Below are 20149 nucleotides of genomic sequence, written 5' to 3'. Positions count from 1 at the left end.
CATTTATATATTGTATTGAACATTGTTTATGCACCATTAACCCCTATATATGCCATGTCAAGGCAAATGACCCAAGAATATGTCAGCTACAATAGGCTAGTATGAACATTTGCAGAAACTCATTGAAGGTTATTTAGAAAATACATGCTTGTACGGCAGGAGATATTTATACTGCTTAAGCTTGTCTCCCTCAATATGCAGCAGTGAAGACATTGAGGAGGCACTTAATCCTGTTTACACCAATAACTTTATCTTGTTTACACCAATAACTTTTAATAGGGTCAAGGAAATGTAGTTGAGAATGATTTTATTCAACAGTTAGTGGTGCCTCCAGAGATTTGTTTCTCACAATCACTAATACACAAAAACAGGTTCTATGAACAATACACACAAAACAATTTTTAATAGTTTCTGAAGAAAAATAATTAACCCAAACAATCACTATTCTAAAAAAAATACTATATTTGAGAAGTAAAGCATAAAGACTGGTAAGTTGCCTATTATCAAACTGAATCGATTGAAGCACAATGAGACCAAGTAAAAGCAAAAGCAAAAACCTTAAATGGGAAAGAGCCCAGCGAGTCTTTATTATCACGCATACAAAAATAGAGACAATTGAAAAAGGTCAGTGCCAAGTATATAAACTCATTCTACACGTCAACACATTTCTAAACATAAGTACAAGAAGGAGGTAAAGTACCAGAGCTCCAAACCAGAGCTATTGATAGAAGGCTGCTGCTCTGTTATGCATCTTCTGTTTTCTTACTCTGTAACAACTCTGAGAGCAGTAGACAACCAATGTAATGGAAGGCCAGCCTGGTACCATCAGTAGTTATACATTAGCATTTTCATTTTAGATGTATTGTGCTTACAGTACCTTCATGCGTGATAACATAGAAAGTTCCTAACATGAGAAGTTGAAAATGTGTTCTACAATTCTAACAGGACTAAAAAGCATAATGACTCAGCCAGCAGTCAGGATGTAGGGGTAGATGTAGGTTCACCTGTGTTTTGTCAAATGAATTTCAACATCAGAGAGAGGCCTAAAGGTAGAAAAAGAGGTAGTCAAGGGAGCGTAAGAGGAACCAAGATCCCTAAAGACATGTGGGACAATGTACTTGACCAAGTTCTTGTACGCGATACGACAATGAGAGAAAGCGGACAGAAAGTAATTGTTTTTGAAGAAAACACTAAACCAGGGGTCAGCAAGTAAGTCTGGCATTGTGTTATTAATGTCTGTCTTAAAGGAACGACAGAAAAGCGGCAGTGACGCCAACAAAGATGGTAGCCTACATTAGACGATTAAACGTATCCATTGTGTAGTACTACTCAATACTACTACAACTACTACTCAACGTATCCGTCTCACAGAGCCTCAGAGGATCTTAGGTATACTGCCCCACGATTTCTGTTGGTATTGCACCTTGGTTATTTCCACACTCAAGGCTTTAGCAGATGTGCACGTAGGACAGACCAAAAGTATGCAGGATACATGTGGCAGCCATCCTATGTATGCATACATGTACTTAGCGTGAAGTATATTAGCAGCTTCACCCTGGTATAATGTACTAGAGCATAATAATTCACTAAATCACATTTACAAAGGCAATTTCCCAAAGTTGTTCCAGAGTTGCAAACACCCCCTAAGTCTAGTAACCCTGGTTGGGAACCACTGACTTAAATTATAATGAGAAGGGTGTGTCCAAAACCATGCAGGGCAAACATTGGTACAGGGTGTCTACATCAAATGTCAATGGTGAAAAACATTATAGTGGTAATTAATATAAAAAAATTCAGAGATTTTATTTTCCACATTGACATTATGGTCTTTTTTTGTGATTTCATGTTAAAATAAAGAATAATCCATGAGGGGTGAATACTTTTGAGCGCCACTGTAGTTGCTTGAGGAAAGCTGCATGTTCCAGAATCACCTCAGATTGGTTAAAATGGGAAAACCTGAAATGCTCAGCATGCACTCAATTCTTAAAAGCTATGCTGTCCCAATCAGAGTCCTCATGTAGTGGTACGTTTTACAGTGCTCTGCTTGCAAACACTGTAAAACGTACCACTACAGATTGTGATTTACAGGCAAGATGAAATGACTGAGGGGGCTTTTTTTTATAAATGAGGGGCCATATCTAATTCCTATTAGACAATTTACAGTGTTTATTGGGAAACAAAACTGAGAGGGCATAGATTCTATCTGGACAGGCGATGCTCAGCTTTGCCCCACGTTTTGTCACAGGTCTAACAAAATTAGAGACACAACTCATCCGTGTATATTTCACATTGGCAGTAACAGTTCCCACTTGTTGCAACAGGCATTACGTTTCGGTCAGCATTAGATCGCATGATTCACAACTAGACCACCAATCACCGGACATTCTGGGCAAGTGTTGTGGATTAATTGGTTTGCCATCAAACTCATTCTCAGCTGCTGTCCGAGTCTCTAGTTTCACTGCCCAAGGCGAATATTCATGACTAAATAGGACATTTTCTTTCTAGCTAGCGAATGCTAACTCTCCTACATTCTCCCAAAATAAAAAGCATGCCCGGATGCGTACTTGGAAAATCTACAAGAAATAGTTGCATTATAACCGTGAACAGTTTTATTGCAGCCTGCAATTAAAATGATTAAATACCACCATCCTCAATGGATTCGAACTTCGGTCTCCCACGTGAGTGGCACTGTTTAACCATTACACCAAAGCGCTACATGTTTTACTAGTCACTAGACACCATTCAACATTGTGTTTAACTTACTGATGTTTTCAATCCAACACAAATGGCACTGGCCATTTTAACAGCTTATTAGCCAGTAATAGGCTTTCTAATATCTACTAACTTTCTAGGAATAGTCATAAGAATTGAGCAATGCTAGCGAGACTGAAGATTAACTTTTCCCTGCCAAAGCAATTTCACTTCATGGCACAAAAACATTTGTTTTTCTTTCATTCGTGAATTACATTGATACAATAACTATCAATATCAACAGTTTAAGTATTGGCTTAATATAATGTAGCTACTGAATGCTGTACGTAGCCAGCAAAATGTCTATCCGGACCCAAAATGCATGCATGGATGCGTACTTCGAAAATCTCTAAGAAATTGTCGCAATACTGTATAACCGTAAACAATTTTTGTTTAGGCTAACTATAATCAATCAATCAATCAAAATTTATTTATAAAGCGCTTTTTACAACAGCAGTTGTCACAAAGTGCTTTACAGAGACACCCGGCCTTAAACCCCAAGGAGCAAACAACAGTAGTGTTGAATTTCAAATTCTATAAGGTAGCTACTGAAGTAGCCAGCTAAGTTAGTCAATCCTGACCTAAAAAGCATCCACGGATATGTATAGAAACAGTCGCAATATTACCGTAAACAGTTTTATTTTACAATGTAGATACTGAAGGATTTAGTCATCACATTTTTTGTCTATCCGGAACAAATCTAAATGCATGTTTGTTTTTAATGTGAGGAGATTCGATCGCGGGAACCTATAGCTTGCAGGTCCGCGTCTCTGAACACTACACTATTTAACAAGGTTGGTCACTCGCTCGCTTACTCACTCAGTCTGTAAGAGACATTCGCTCTTCTAGGCTGGCTCCACTTCTGTGGTCCGGCAAAAAAATAAATTAGAAGGTTTGAGTCCAATATCATGTCTCCGCCTCTTCGTCTTCTGTCACACGTCGTCGTATGGGCATCTCAACATCCTCTTGACCTGTCTGGAAGTCAACAGACAGTATTAAGGTATTACATAGTAAAGAGTGGCAAGCAGGAACTCACAATACAATGGTGGACAATGACACTACTCACTAATTGTAACGTACCTGTTCTGGTGAACTGGCCACTGAACTAAAAAGATACACAAATTATTATATAAGTTGCAGCAAAATCACAAATTCAGCTAAATCAATGTAAAATGATCATATTGAGTGCATAATATTTCACTAAATTATATTACCAAGGCAATTTCCCATATCTGTACCAGGACCATAAGAAAATGGAAGCAGCAACAATCAGACATAAGATGACAAAAAGTAGAACCCAGCAGGCAGGAGAGATCTCTGTGTGGAGAAAATGAATATAGTTAGCAATTATAATCTGAAACCCAATTTATGAAATGCAATTTTTGTCTTCAAAAATATACATTTAATGCGTTAAATAAAAAACGGATTACTTTAGACGGCTAGCTAATAGCTATACAGTAGCCTACAGTTGTGCTCATAAGTTTGCATACTCTGGCAGAAATTGTGAAATTATGGCATTGATTTAAAAAATATGACTGATCACTATCCTTTTTTTTTAAAGGATAGTGATCATACAAAACCATTTATTATCACATAGTAGTTTGGCTCCTTTTTAAATAATTAATAACAGAAATCACCCAAATGGCCCTGAGCAAAAGTTTACATAACCTTGAATGTTTGGCCTTGTTACAGACACACAAGGTGACACACACAGGTGAAAATGGCAATTAAAGGTGAATTTCCCACACCTGTGGATTTTTAGATTGCAATTAGTGTCTGTGTATAAGTAGTCAATGAGTTTGTTAGCTCTCATGTGGATGCACTGTGCAGGATAGATACTGAGCCATGGGGACCAGAAAAGAACTGTCAAAAGACCTGCGTAACAAGGTAATGGAACTTAATAAAGGATATAAAAAGATATCCAAAGCCTTGCAAATGCCAGTCAGTACTTTTCAATCACTTATTAAGAAGTGCAACATTTGGGGATCTCTTGAAACAAAGCCAAGGTCAGGTAGACCAACAAAGATTTCTGCCAAAACTGCCAGAAGAATTGTTTGGGATACAAAGAAAAACCCACAGGTAACCTCAGGAGAAATGCAGGCTGCTCTGGAAAAAGAAGGTGTGGTTGTTTCAAAGACCACAATATGACGATACTTGAACAAAAATGAGCTGCATTGTCGAGTTGCCAAAGAAGCCTTTACTGCACCAATGCCACAAAAAAGCCTGGTTACAATATGCCTGACAACTCCTTGACATGCTTAACAGCTTCTGGCACACAGTAATTTGGAGTGACGAGACCAAAATAGAGCTTTATGGTCACAACCATAAGCGCTATGTTTGGAGAAGGGTCAACAAGGCCTATAGTGAAAAGAACACCATCCCCACTGTGAAGCATGGTGGTGGCTCACTGATGTTTTGGGGGTGTGTTAGCTCTAAAGGCATGGGAAATCTTGTGAAATTGATGGCATGTTATCAGCATACTGGCAGACAATTTGCATTCTTCTGCACGAAACTGCTAATGGGACGCTCTTGGACTTTCCATCACGACAATGACATTAAGCACAAGGCCAAGTTGACCCTCCAGTGGTTACAGCAGAAAAAGGTGAAAGTTCTGGAGTGGCCATCACAGTCTCCTGACCTTAATATCATGGAGCCACTCTGGGGAGATGTCAAATGGGCGGTTCATGCAAGACGACCAAAGACTTTGCATGACCTGGAGGCATTTTGCCAAGACAAATGGGCAGCTATAACACCTGCATGAACTTAGGGCCTCATAGACAACTATTACAAAAGACTGCAAGCTGTCACTGTAGGGGTTTCCATGATTCTCTCATCTTCTCACTTGACAAAAATCTGTTGTTGTCACCTATATTGATAGTTATTGTATCAATTCATTCACGAATGAAAAAAAAAATTATGTTGTTGTGCCATGAAATGAAATCACTTTGGCAGTGTAAAGTAAATATTCAGTCACACTGGCAATTCTTCAATTCTTATGACTATTCCAATTAGTAAGTTAGTAGATACTATACTTACTGGCTAATAAGGAGTTAAAACAGCCAGTGGCAAAAGCCATACAGTTCATAAATGCTATTTCTGGTGGAGGTAAACTTAATAATAAAGGTTAGTCAGTTTAACACAATGCTTAATGGTGTCTAGCAAAATATTCAAACTTGGCGTGAGAGGGAGATCCAGGTTTGAATCCAGTGAGATCAACAGAATTCATCACTTCTAATCATGGCTGGGTGAACTAGGTTTGCCTGATTCCTTTTCTGGTTTTAAAACATATGTAGTCCACAACTGGCAAAAACACATGAGTACGTACAGCCAGAGTATTTGTTATTTCAGGTGCACTACGGAGAGATAATAACACCATTTAAATGACCCAGCCCCTAAAAAAAAAGATGTTTTAAAACAGTGATCACACTCTCCAACCCATTCACAACATGGAGACACACCAAGGATCCACTATAGCACTTGTACCCTTTAAGAAGGGTTGGATTTCACTGAGCAGAGGAGGAGTGTTGGTAGGAGTTGCATGTCTATAATGTTCTGTTGTTGGTACTGGAATATAAGGTTAGTCTTTCCTAAAGATAAGTACCAAAGCAGACATTTTCTCAAATTACTGAAAATAAAACTACCCAACCCATTGTGAGAGCAAGCATTACCTAGTGGACACTGGAGTTGTTGAAATCATCAACAACCGACCTCTCACACAAATAATAAATATTAACAATACTTAAAACCTGGTTTGTTGCAATGTTACACCCTACAACTAGGTTTCAGATTATGTTAAGTTAGCCTATGAGTCCAGAAAAACAACCCCATCACTCTGGCAATTTCATAAAGGGCATAAAAAAACCTGATCAAAAATGTCCTACATGCATGATGTACTATCAAAATAAATATGACAAAATGTATGTTTTTGCAATTTCTGGTGTATTAGGAGAATATCTACAGATCTAAGCTGTTTCACAGATATGACTCTGCTATTACCATTTCCTGCTTTGAGCACAGCAGCATAACGCCTGATTGTATCAGACGTATGCTAGAAGCAGGAAGTAAGCATGTGTACATTGTATTAATTGGGATATACAAGGTTATCCACCCAAAATCTCAAAGAAATTCTCAAATTGTGAAAAGGCTGTTAGGAATTGTACCTTCCTGTTGAACTGTGAAATTAGGTCTTAAGTCTGATGTAGGTAGTCAGTATATCATGAAGCCACACAGTTAGAGAAGTGAGCATGTAAAAATTTAAGAATGAGCAACAAGTTGAATTATATGTTCATGTAAGGATGGTTCTCACCTGAGGTTATATGTATATAGAGGGAGCCATTTGTACTTCCATACAGATTTGAGGCCTCACAGACATAGAGACCATTCAGATCAGAGCTGAGACTGAGGAGATGCAGTGTGTCTCCATCTGTTCTGACTGAAGACCCAGGCCATGGCTGGACATCTCTGGGGGAGAAAGAGGATGAAAGGGACTTCATTCAAACCCAGTTGAAGTCGGAAGTTTACATATGCTTAGGTCGTACATACACTTAGTCATTAAAACAACATTTTCAACCACTCCACAGATTTCATATTATAACAAAGTCTAGTTTTGGCAAGTCGGTTAGGACATCTACTTTGTGCAAGACACAAGTAAATTTTTTATTTCAATTATAATTCACTATATCACAGTTCTTGTGGGTCAGAAGTTTACAGACACTAAGATAACTCTGCCGTTAAAAAGGAATTTCTCCTCCTTGACATCAATCACTTGTGGGGTACCTGAAGGCTCTGTCCTAGACCCTATCTTATTCTTGTTGTAATATGCTTCCGTTGGGCTCCATCTTTCACAAATATAACATATCCTACCATTGCTAAGCTGGTGACAAACAATTGTACCTTCCCCTGAAAATTGGTGACAACAAATCCCTGAAATCGCTCTTTGATTGTCTTAGAGACATAAAATGCTGACTAACTAAAAATGTTCTCCAATTAAATAACAAAAAAACTGATGTTAACTAACTCAAAAACAGAAGTTTTTGTATTTGGCCACAGTGATTCCACCATAGTTCTCCACAGTGACTCCCTGTGACCATATATTTACACACAGGGCCTACAGTAACGGTTGCCAGTACTTTCCACGTTCAACTGAATGGGGGGACGTATTTGATGTGTCAGTTCAATTAGCCGATCATATTTTGACAAAGGCTGGAGGTTTCTGTCAATATTTCATAACATTCCGAGCATTCGCGAATACCCCTGGACTACTTGGCTGAATACGACAGTGAGTTAAGATGCCATCTGGCAACACAAGTGTTCACTGGTACATCAAGCAAGATACAGAACGACCTCATCAATGCAACTGCAGATGTATTGCGGTATGCCATGAGGAGCTCATTGAGACTCCATTTGTATCTGTAATGGTGGATGAGACGACGAATGTAGGGGATGCAGCACAACTGTCCATTGTTCTTCACTACCTCACTAGCAGCGGTGTGAAGGAGAGATTTTTCTAATTCCACGATGTCACAGAGAGCGCTGGGTCAGATCATAAGAGGACGCATGCACCCATTACCAGAAGCTGCACTGCAGGATAACTGACAGCCTTCTCAGGTGAGGGGGAGGTTCAAGGACAAAGAGAGACTAATGCTACATTGCTCTTCTCGACCCGCCACACTTCACTATACGCAGAACTTCCATGATCTCCAGTCTGGAGGAAATTTACGGACAGCACTTTGACGTGTCGCGTCTGAATACATAACTGTCCGTACTGTACACTATGTCTGATTTGTAAGGACGGAGCCCAGCTGAACTCTTGCACTTTCTTCAGCAGAAGGGACTGACTGAGTCGATGCACCAGTTCTACATTCTCAATTGTTTGCCACTAACCGTCCCTGTGTCCACAGCCTCCGTTGAAAGGACATTCTCTGTGCTCAAGAGGATAAAAATACAGCAGGAATAGCACGGGACAGGCCCGCCTTTCTGCCTTGGCCTTGTTATCAATTGAGGACTTCTCCAGGAGTTGAAATCTAAAGATAAAATATTTGACCAAGCCATCACTCACTTGGTGAAAAACAACCACAGGATGAATTTTGTGTTCAAGTAGAGATTTTCATTCTGTGAGTGATTTCATAATTCTTCATAGCATTTTTTTTGGGGCAAATTTGTTACTGTCTCCCTCCAAAAGTAGTTATTTATCAGTGTTACAACAAAACCAATGACTTATAAGTTATGTTATTCTGTTAACATGTTTAATTGTTTATTACATACATCCTGGATATAAAAAACTAAAAAATGTAATCACATAAATAGAAGAAATAGAAAGGTAATTGTCAACAAAACAATTTACTTTTAAAACAAAAGAAACTGACAGACCTCAAACATTGCGCACTCTCCTGCTGACAACCATCTCTGCACAACTCTATCTGCCTGGAGCATTGACCATTCGTCAGATATGAACACAAAGGAATGAGGACAAGTGGGTTGTGGCACCTATTAAGTATTTCCAGCCAGGGGCGCCGTTTAGGGGGGAAATGTTCGTAAATATCATATGCTTGTCTGGCATTCGTATGTTATTTTACCAATGTAATTTATATGAAGTGAAAACAATACTGGGCCAATTATTGAAGCCTGAAGGACCCCTTTAGGCAACTCTAAGGCCGAGTTACTAGGCCGAACAATGTTATTACAGAAAAAGAGGCGTCTTTTGTCCAATCACGTCACCTTTTGGTATCGCCTCAGCTCGCTTGGAACCTTGTAAGGGAAATTTCTTAAACTGATGTATTCTTACTGATTAAAGGACTGAGTCCCCATGTTTAGATAAGTAAAGGAATGTAGTTAGAGGGGGATCTGGTATTTGTCTAAGGGGGCATTCTTGATTGGTAACAGTAGATTATAGGGTTAATCGTAAATCTGTTGTTTGTCCAGGTGCTGTGAGTCTTCTCCTAGAGTTGATGAGGTTCAGCTCGCTTGGAACCTCAATGAAGCAGGTTGAAAAAAAGTACCTGGTACCAGGCACTAGACTAACTTTTGGCCAGAGGAAAAGAAAAAAAGGCGAGCTTTAAGGCAAATAAAAATGTAAATAATTGGCCAAAGAACAAAATAGATTTGAATGCATCGTGTCAGTATAATTTTATATTTAACCTGGTTTGAGCTGCTTTACATCAAAGTGCATACCTGCTCCAGATGTAGTTTGGCTTTGGGTTGCCATCTGCAACACACAGGAAGTATTTGGCTTGGGAGGACGCTTTAATGTTTACTGTCTGAGGTAGATCTGAGAAAGAGAGGACAGAGAGAAAATTACTGAAGTTGTATGAAGTAAATAGTTTTACACTCACACACCCATACCAAGACAGATGACATGCATAACAATTAAAGTACAATCAACTAAGAGCAGGCAGTGCTGTCATTAGAAGTTTTACCCTGTTTTTCTCAGTGATTCTCTGATATCCAATTGCTGAGTAGGGCTGCACAATATATCGTTTCAGAATCGACATTGCAATGTACGCATCCGCAGTTGTCAGATCGCAGAATGAGCGATTTAGGAAGGTCAACATATCAGTCTACAATATATATTTTTTTGAGAAACACGACCAATTTGTTCGATCATTTAATGTGGCACCACAAATCTTCCTATGACGTGTGCAAAGCATCCAAATGCAAAAATCTATTTTGGCCAGTATTGCATTTGCCAATAATACACCATACGAGAAAGGTTCCAAACGGCAGAGAGAAATCACAGATTCAAAAACATTTCACGTCGCCAAAGACATGGTACCAATTCACACAGTTACCAAAGAGGGTTTTAAAAACAACATCCGGTCGCTTGACAAGCGGTATGTAATGCCATCACGCAACTATTTTTCTCAAGTTGCCATCCCAGAGTTGTACGAGAAATGCAAGACAAGTTGAAACAGAGCTGTCACAAGTGGAATATTATACAGCAACAACAGACTTGTGGTCCAGCCGGACATAAGTCTGACCGTACACTTTATAAATGAGGACTTAATAAAGTCACCTGAAAAGTCGCTGTTTGCAAACTGCATTTTTCTCTGAGGATCATACAAGTGAGAACATCACAACAGAGATGAGAGGAGCCTTAGCTGATTGGGGCCTAGATGAGAGTCGTCTAGTCTGTATAACGATGGTGCGAACATGGTGAAGGCTGCACCTGAACAAGTGGACCAGATTGCAGTGCTTTGGCCACAGACTGCATCTTGCAGTTGGTAAGTTGTGCCCAATTGCGCATTCTATTTTACTACTGTTGCTATTGCTATACTATTACATAGCAACCTGTTCTGAAATATATATATTTTTTATAAGTTTCATAAATTGTAATTGTAGAGGATGGGGCTGGGGAAGAATGAAGGATACAGAATGTCAGGTTGATAGACAAAGCTCTTTCTGAAGACATCCCGTATTTTTTCATATCACAATATATATTGCAGAAAAACTAAATATCACAATGTCAGTTATTTCCAATATTGTGCAACCACAGTAAAGACACGTGTCCTCTAAACCACAGTAAAGACACGTGTCCTCTAAACCACAGTAAAGATACGAGTCCTCTAAACCACAGTAAATATACGTGTCCTCTAAACCACAGTAAAGACACGTGTCCTCTAAACCACAGTAAAGACACGTGTCCTCTAAACCACAGTAAAGATACGTGTCCTCTAAACCACAGTAAAGACACGTGTCCTCTAAACCACAGTAAAGATACATGTCCTCTAAACCAAAGTAGAGACACGTGTCCTCTGAACCACAGTAGAGACACGTGTCCTCTAAACCACAGTAAAGACACATGTCCTCTAAACCACAGTAGAGACACGTGTCCTCTAAACCACAGTAAAGACACGTGTCCTCTAAACCACAGTAGAGACACGTGTCCTCTAAACCACAGTAGAGACACATGTCCTCTAAACCACAGTAAAGATACGTGTCCTCTAAACCACAGTAAAGACACGTGTCCTCTAAACCACAGTAAAGACACGTGTCCTCTAAACCCCAGTAAAGACACATGTCCTCTAAACCACAGTAGAGACACGTGTCCTCTAAACCACAGTAAAGACACGTGTCCTCTAAACCACAGTAAAGACACGTGTCCTCTAAAGCACAGTAAAGACACGTGTCCTCTAAAGCACAGCCAGTGTCATTCTGGTTCAATTCACCAGGAGGTCTAGACTGTAATCCTAAACCAAAGCAAACAAATTGCCTGGTTTTCTACCTTGATTGAGCACACAGTAGAACTAAGTACTACCCAAAAAACCCAGACTGCGTTGGCTAACTGCACCACCAACCGCGGGACACCAGGTCTAACACTTTATCAGAACTGGGCCTCAGAAGGACACAGTTCAGGCAGCCACCAGACCATTGTGTCATTCAGGACCACAAGGTGTAACTAATCAACACATGATGCAGCACACCAACAATGGTGTCAGTTATTGACCATTTCCTTTATCAACTGAATAGCTTACCTGGTAGGAGTTGGAAGCAGCACAATTAAGAAACCTTGGTGAGGTCATAACACTGTCATAGACCTGTGCTCTAGCAAAACATGACAGCAGGTGTTACAGGCCAGAACAGAGGGTAGCGGAGTAGCGTTGGGTAGAACAGAACCGGGTCTGATAGAGACAGAATGGTTAGAGTGGCTACTAGTCCCACAGCCTGGGAATGCAGGAGTCTATACTTACAGTGGATGTCTATGGTGTAGGAGAGGGTTCTTTCTTCTTCCAGGGCAGACTGGTTGACCACACACTGAACCTGTTTCTGATTGGCTGTTCTGGTTGGGAGCCCAATAAGCTGGCTGAGTACTGTACTGGTGCCGTTGGCGTGCTGGGTGGAGTTTGTCACCCACCTCAATGATTTGTTTAAAGCGCCAGTGTTCCAAATGACTTCTGCCTTTGGCTTGGCAGCTGCAGCAATGCAGGTTACCAAGACGACTTCATTGTCCCCAACAGGAGAGACGTGACCTGTCACTGACATCACTGGAGGAACTGGGACAAGAAATAAAACAAGGAGACAACAGAAGACGATGCCACTATGTGGATCAATACATAATCTAACAAAAAACACCAATCATAAAAAACATTTTTTAGATATCAATCAGTGCTACCCCTTGATGTATAGCCTCTGTTGTGCTACTGGTGAATTAATCAGCAACTGGTGGTGATTGAAATATCCACACCCAACCCCCTGTTGAAATATGTCCAAAATAAGTTTGGGGTGATTTCTGCATTTTGGTGATTGGTTTTGGTGATTCACGGCAGAGATCTTTCTTGGCCTAACGAGCCATAAAATACAGCTCTGGAAAAAATTAAGAGACCACTGCAACTTCTTTCCTTTCCAAAAAAGTTGGAAGGAAAGGTTTTGAGTGAGGAACAGAAGGGGTAAAATTAAGAAACCAATGCAAATTGAACACTTCTGTTCCTCACTCGAAACTATCATTTTCAACTTTTTTGGAAAGGAACGAAAAAGGTGCGGTGGTCTCTTAATTATTTAAACAGCTGTATATACACAGTCACTAAGCGAAAAGTTCAAAATGCATACTATAAACATATTGTAACAGTTTTTATTTAAAAACCAAGAATTCAGACTTGAACGTGGAAACATTAATTGCTGTCTCAATAATTATGGAAGTCACTGTATATGCTCCCAGGTCATTTGATAAATAATAGGCAAAATTTTGACACAATCTGCCATTCTTGTTTCAAATTAAGTGTGGGTTAAGACCATATTTAAAAAATATCTGCAAAATGAATACATAGATTGAGTCTCTGCTCTTGATTAATTTGAGTACTGAACTACTGCACATCTTCAGATGTAGACTTGATTAAATTCCTTACCGATCACAGTCAGAGACATCTCTGTTTGGATTGGTCCACTGGAAACACTGAAGATACATGTGTAGGTGCCTTCATCCAACAGCATGACATTTTTTATTCGAATCGATCCAAGATAATCTGATGTGTTCCCAATGAACAGAACTCTACCTATCAACCCATTCACGTCTTTAGTAAACCCATCGGGTTTAATGACAAGGAAATTATGTTTGTTGGGATTTTCCCTGGTCTCTTTCTGCCATGTTATCTGATCAAACTCCTCAGCCTCAGACAATCTGCAGAAAAGGTCAGCATCTTCACCCAGGATCACAGTCCTCTTTCCTCCAATCACCTTCAGAGCTGGAGAGAAAAAACAATTCTAAAATGGCAGCATAATGGTTGTAATAAACAGCATTGGTAATTAGTCACATTCCAATGGAGCTAATAGGAGGGGCATATTAATGTCCATATTGAGTAGGTTTGAATGGGGTCAACCAGTCTCTAAAATTTTTATTAGACAAACTCCAGATTTTGAAAACTGCACTCAGGGATTTTTGACCATTGATTATAAAAGTGCTGCTGTCCAACCAAAACAGGACCTGGGAAATGTACTGTCACGTATGTGCTGCTACCAGCCTCAAACTCATTTGTTTTCAAATGTTGAACTTCATGTCTGAGTGTGGTAGGATAGTGATTATAGTTCTAGACCATTCACATATTAACAATATATTAAACATTTAGCCCAAAATGGAAGGTTGAAAAACATCTGTTGTATTTTATTATTTTAAAAAGTGACACATCTTTAAAGGAATATTTTTTTTTTTGCATTTTTGACCCTTCTCCACTTAATGGTGTTATCCAGACCAGTGTTTCTCAACCCTGCTCCTGGACGCCCCACTGCCTTGCATGTTTTAGGTCTCTCCCTGCCCAAACATACCTGATGTAGCTCATGAAGAACTTGATTATGAGGTGATAATTTGAATCAGGTGTGACATCAGGTGGTGAAGGAGGAGGCCAGGAAACTGCTCTTCTTCCTATGCCGATTTGGCACGGATTCCAGGATACTCACCAACTTCTACAGATGCACTATTGAGAGTATCCTGTCCGGCTGTGTTTCCGCCTGGTATGGCTGCGGCACCGCCCTCGACCGCAAAGCACTTCAGAGGGTGATTAAAACAGCAGAGCGCATCACAAGGTCTGACCTGTCATCCCTGCAGGATCTCTACACAGAGAGGTGTAAGAGGAGGAGCAAACGGATCATTACAGATCCCAGCCACCCATGTCATGGACTGTTTACCAAGCTGGCGTCAGGCAGAAGGTACATAATTATTCAGTACAAAACAAACAGACCGCAAGCTGTAAGGCTGCTCAAATTCCATCCATAGTCCATGCACCCCTGTCGCTTTTACATTGCACTATGGTTGTATAATTATTATTATTGATGTGTGGTTTTGTATAGTGTTATTACTGATTGATATCTTTTTTTTTTAATTATAATTACTGTTACTTTTCAACTTTTAACTGCACTGTCGGGAGTAGGAAAACCAAGCATTTCATTGCAGTAACTTGTTATTGCATATGACAAACCTTTTGAACTTTGACAAAGCAGGGAGAGATCTAAAACATACAGGGCAGGGGGCACCCAGGAGCAGAGTTGATAAACAGTTATCCAGACAATTGTTTTAATCAAAGTTCCATTTCAGAGGTGTATTTGTCTGTCTAGTTGCATGCACAAAACTGGAAAGACCAATACATTTCAGAGATGGATGACAAAGATTAGATTAAAGCTCACTTAAAGGTATATTATGGAAGTTATGGATCTCATAATCGAACTATTGGTTTAATAAAAGGAGATTTTTTTTTGTTTCAAAACTGTGGCTAAAATGTTAAGCCCATTTAAATTCCACCAATCAACTCAGGCGGTCGATTGCTTTTGCTTTTTGGTTGATGGCTACCTCATAATCAAACTTTTGTCACGTTGTACTTTCTTTCAACCAGACCCGACCATGTCTAAACTCGATGGGATAAAATATTTGCTTATCTTTTGCAGACTAAGTCGACTCCAATTACTTAGCTACTCATATAACTTTGACCCACATTAGGAATTTCCTGAGGACTTGGGTGTCCTTTAACATTTGTTTAACGTTGTAAAGGCCGTTGAATATTAGCGAGGATGTGTGAAAGGTTCTGAATGCATTAAAGTAAATGCAAGAAATGTATACTGTAATAACATTAAATTACATGTAATAGGGCATCCCCTTCCACACAAAAATGCACACCACAAACACACAGAACCCATCCAAAACCTACTGTTGGTGCGCAATCCCGTATTAACGACGAGTAGAACAAAGAAGGGCCATGATGAGATCACAATTCGGTTCATTCCGTCTTGTCTATGCTAAAAAGGTTAGTGTGTTTCCTGCATAGTTTAATTGTCATGTAGCCAACCGACATTGCATATAAAATAGGCTTTGTTCGCCTGGAGGAGACGCTCGCACTAGCACTGAAACGCTTCTACTAGTATTCCGCCAGCTGCACAATCGTGTTGTGAAGAGGAATCGGTCAGTGAGTGAACCAGTTTACGTAATTTCTGATATGCAAAGCAAGCAGAATCACATATATACGGAAGAGGATTAGTGCCAAGCAATAATAAAGTCATTATAATGCGAGATTAAACTCGTTAAATTTCGAGAAAAAAAGTCGAAATACAATCTTGAGAATAAACTCATTAAATATCGAGAATAAAAGTCGAAATTAAATGTAGAGAATAACGCATTCGATCAGTGTGCATTTGCCTAGCCTACAGATAGAGGACATGGCAGAGTTGGATCAATTAGTCAAGCTATATTATAGACTTTCTTTCAGTAACAAAGAAATACTATCAACTTTAGATAATTATGACAGAATTATAATTAGCAGACGAACTTTAAATAGAATTTGCAAGCGGCTAGGTCTTTTAACCAGTGGACAAATGCAAGGTCACATAATTTTTATTATTTTTATTTTTAGTTTATTCTCAAGATTGTATTTCGCCTTTTTTGTAATTATTGCTTGGCACTAATCCATGGGCGAGGGGTGCTTCAGCACCCCTAAAAAGGAGCTCCGCACCCCTAAAACTTGGAGTAAGAAATGTTGTTATTCTAACATTTTTGTTCGTATTTGACAAGGTTAAATAATGTCCAAAACATACTCCGTAGTTTGTGGTTTAAAGTGTATGTGTTAAGGATGAAAATGAAAACATCCCCGCTTAGCAAATGGTGTCATCCTCTTCTCTTCTTCTTCTCCTCTGTACCTGCACCGCTCAGCACGACCGTCATCCAGCGCGAAACACACGCAGAGTGAGAACCCGTTATGTAGTGTTGTGAATCAACTCCAAAGCTGTGTCTCACACTTCTTTCCTTTTACCTAGAGTTGTTCCGATACCGAAACCATATCGGTGAGTACTGGAGTCAGTATCCTGAATCACGGTACACCTATAATAAGTGTTTATTTTCTACCTGGGTAATAAGTGTTTATTTTCTACCTGGGTGACTCGTCCATAGCATAGACGCAAGACGCATGCAGTTCTGTTTATTTTTTGTAATTTTTTTATTTTATTATTATTTAATTTTTTTGGATGCTGAGAACAGGAACATAACAAAGAAGAAAGTATACATCACATTTGTGAATGTAAAATTTGCTTAGGAAAATAATTACATTAATAACAAAACATGTTTTCTTTTGTGGGGTCTGAGTCAAAGTACCCAGATATAATGTTTCTCATATGTATTGAGAAGCCTGGCCAAATCTTACACTTAACAAATGCATCAATATCATTCCAAAGCTTCTGAGTGTAGTGACATGACCAAAATAAGTGAACCACTGTTTCATCAGACTTCAAACAAAAAGAGCATGTTAGCTCAATATCCGACTTAAATCTTTGTATACATTTCTTAGCAGGATAGAACTTGTGTATGAGCTTAAATGAAATTTCTTTCACTTTATCTGTGAGAAAGAATTTCTGCTGTAAAGACCAGATTTCTTTCAAATTAAGGTTAACAAACAGATTATTCCAAAAGGAAATAACAGGAGGAACAGATATCACATTCTTAAGAAATAAAGATCTTATTTTATAGTTTTTAGCTTTCAACTGAGAAAAACAAGTTTGACCCACAGGAGTATCACAAGGTTTAGGAAAGGATGTAGTAGATACTGGGGAGGAGTATTTCCAGTTTTTAAAAAGCAAACATAAACCAGAAGGAATAACACCCATTACAGCATGAAATTATTTTGGGGTTATTGGTATGTGGTATTCTGAAAGAAATTCTGAATATCTGAACAAAAGACCTTGTTTATTAAACAACTGCTCTACCAAAAATAAACCATTACTGAACCAAGTGTCATAAAATAGAGACTTATTCTTGAATAAAATGTTCTTATTGTTCCAAATAAAACATCTCTGTGGTGAAAAGTTATGTTTATAAATTAGTGCCCATGCTAAGAGAACCTGATGATGAAAGTTGGAGAGTTTGATAGGGAGTTTGGATACATCATAATTACACAATAAGAGAAAATGAGTGCCACCAAGTTGTGAAAAAACAAGTTGAGGAATAACATTCCAGATAGAAGATGGTTTGGCTAGGTACTGATTCAGCCAATTAATTTTAATGTATGCAGTTCTGTTTATTAACTGCTAGAGCGTGAAACAAAAACAGTAGCGTGACAAATAAACTGCGTACCAGTGTATTGCGTACTCGTGTCTCTGTTGCTAAAGTTTATCGTTCATTTGATACTCATGTAAACATGACATGACGTGCGTCTTTTCTGGTCAGTCGTCATGGAAACATGAAGCCCTGGCGTTTGGACCAGGGTGAAAACAAACATATCACTGTATACCAGTATCTGTGAAAATACTCACTGTGGCTTTTTAATTGAATTGTTATTCATTCCTAGATTTATATCTGTTATTTTTCAGTTGTGTCTGACTATCAAACTAGACAATAAAAGAAAGTTAAGTGTTGATACAAAAGGAGGCACATGGAGTTAACAGTCAGGAAAACCAGCTGAGTGAAGAAGGTTTTGTGTTTGTTACAGGGGGCTGTCTGTGTGAACTCTCACAATTAAGCTGGTGCTTTGAAAAGGTCTAAAAAAAAGAAAAAAAAAATCAGCATTTTGGAGTTAGTTGAACCAATGTTAAAATGATAAAGTAATTTTTCAATAGACATATTTTTTGTTTTTGTGTGAAAAGAGGGTGGGTGGTGGCAGTGGGGCTCATTGGGTGCTTAGCACCCCTAAAGCTCTGACCCTAGAATCGCCCCTGCACTAATCCTCTTCCGTATATTTGGTAAAACGTTATGCACACTTTTAAAAAATCCGACAGTCCGTTTTCGTACCGGTTACGCAACTATCTGACGTTGCATCAAAGTTCCTATTTTGGTTGCTACAACGTAATAAAATTATGTTTTCGTTTCATATTTGCACTAGTATATTCATACCTACAGCTAGAATAGGTAAAGTTAATTTCTGTCCAGTCAACATATGTCACATGACACTTCTCTCAAACTTTGTATTTATCCACTCCAACTGTCCCATGCCCTCTTAAAGATGCACAACACAATTCAGCAGAGCTCTAAACAGACTTTAGTTTTACAGTGAGCATGTGAGGTATTATGTATACATCTATTCTATCAACCCGTTTCCAGATATAATTATGTCAATGCTGTTAGATCATCAGTCCAGGTATTTTCTCCTAACAAAGTACATTACATAATATAGAAGAGCCCCATATGAAATGTAGTGAAAATAATATAACATTTACAAACAATTAAGAAAATGTATGTAATTAAAAAATCCTTTTATTGATCACCCACCTCACACTCTCCCAAATTGGTCAACGGTACAGAAATTTAAATCAGAACTGTTTGGTACTTCAAAACAAACAGGAAGGATAAAGTAGGAAATCCCACCTAGTTCACTACAATTAAATTGCAGGTCTTCAATGGCAATAACCAGGCTAAACAATAACTTTTTCCACTAATAGAGTTATATCCTTCTCGATTAACTGAAATCCAACTTAATTGAAATCCAACTATCAACTGATCACATAAGTTATCAAAACTGGCCATTTTTATGAATAAAGTATAAGAAAATTCCCCAATATTAATGCCTCACTGGGTTCTTTATTATATCACTTCTACTTTATTATCAAATGTATTGTTGAATCATGCTTTGAGTGAACTCAGTAAATATATTTACATTTGAGTACTAATGAGGTGACTCAATGGTTACAGAGCTCTGGAAAAAATTAAGAGACCACTCCTAATTTTTCTTAAATCAGCATCTCTACATGTATGGCAGCCATTCCTTTCCAGTGTCTGTTAAATTCCAACACAGGCACACCTCATTTTACTTAATGAGGTACTGATTAGGTGTTTACCTGTACCCCTCTGCCTTCAACACACTCAGTCAGGACCTAAACACAGTGATTAGCTGATTGGTTTCAGCTGAGCGCTCTGGCACTGCTTGTAATGAGGCCTTACTCGTAAGCCTATGGGGTCATGAGTGTTTTCAAGTACCCCCTATAGAAAGGCTTAGTCTAGTAACCC

At 38.8% G+C, this 20149-nt stretch overlaps 1 protein-coding gene across 2 annotated transcripts; it reads right to left on the bottom strand.

Moving 5' to 3' along the window:
* Positions 1 to 568: 568 nt before the first annotated feature.
* On the bottom strand, positions 569 to 16215 carry LOC105027888 (nectin-3). Of its 2 annotated transcripts, XR_004574603.1 has the most exons (9): positions 15876 to 16215; positions 13590 to 13925; positions 12438 to 12740; positions 9922 to 10018; positions 7058 to 7212; positions 3966 to 4068; positions 3832 to 3856; positions 3571 to 3726; positions 569 to 1043 (listed from the first exon to the last, which is right to left on the bottom strand). XR_004574603.1 is itself a non-coding variant. In XM_034286960.1 (8 exons), exons 1-8 carry the CDS (start codon positions 15946 to 15948, stop codon positions 3658 to 3660), a joined length of 1161 nt encoding a protein of 386 aa, XP_034142851.1. In that variant the 5' UTR covers positions 15949 to 16215; the 3' UTR covers positions 3219 to 3657. The 2 variants fall into 2 exon arrangements, 1 of the variants encoding a protein (XP_034142851.1); XM_034286960.1 differs by lacking the exon at positions 569 to 1043 and having other exon boundaries at positions 3219 to 3726.
* Between the last annotated feature and the right edge of the window lie 3934 nt (positions 16216 to 20149).

The sequence above is a fragment of the Esox lucius genome, chromosome 16, assembly GCF_011004845.1.
Source record: "Esox lucius isolate fEsoLuc1 chromosome 16, fEsoLuc1.pri, whole genome shotgun sequence".
Lineage (NCBI taxonomy): Eukaryota > Metazoa > Chordata > Actinopteri > Esociformes > Esocidae > Esox > Esox lucius.
The sequence above is the reverse complement of the archived record's forward strand: the minus strand, read 5'-3'. Positions and strand labels throughout refer to the sequence as shown.

Excerpts from the sequence above, each read along its gene's own strand:
- LOC105027888 (XM_034286960.1), bottom strand. The coding sequence starts at position 15,948 with ATGAACCGAATTGTGATCTCATCATGGCCCTTCTTTGTTCTACTCGTC. Across the intron at positions 13,926-15,875 it reads TACGGGATTGCGCACCAACA|CTCTGAAGGTGATTGGAGGA; the intron begins GTAGGTTTTGGA and ends TTTTCTCTCCAG. Across the intron at positions 4,069-7,057 it reads CTATATACATATAACCTCAG|AGATCTCTCCTGCCTGCTGG; the intron begins GTGAGAACCATC and ends TTCTCCACACAG.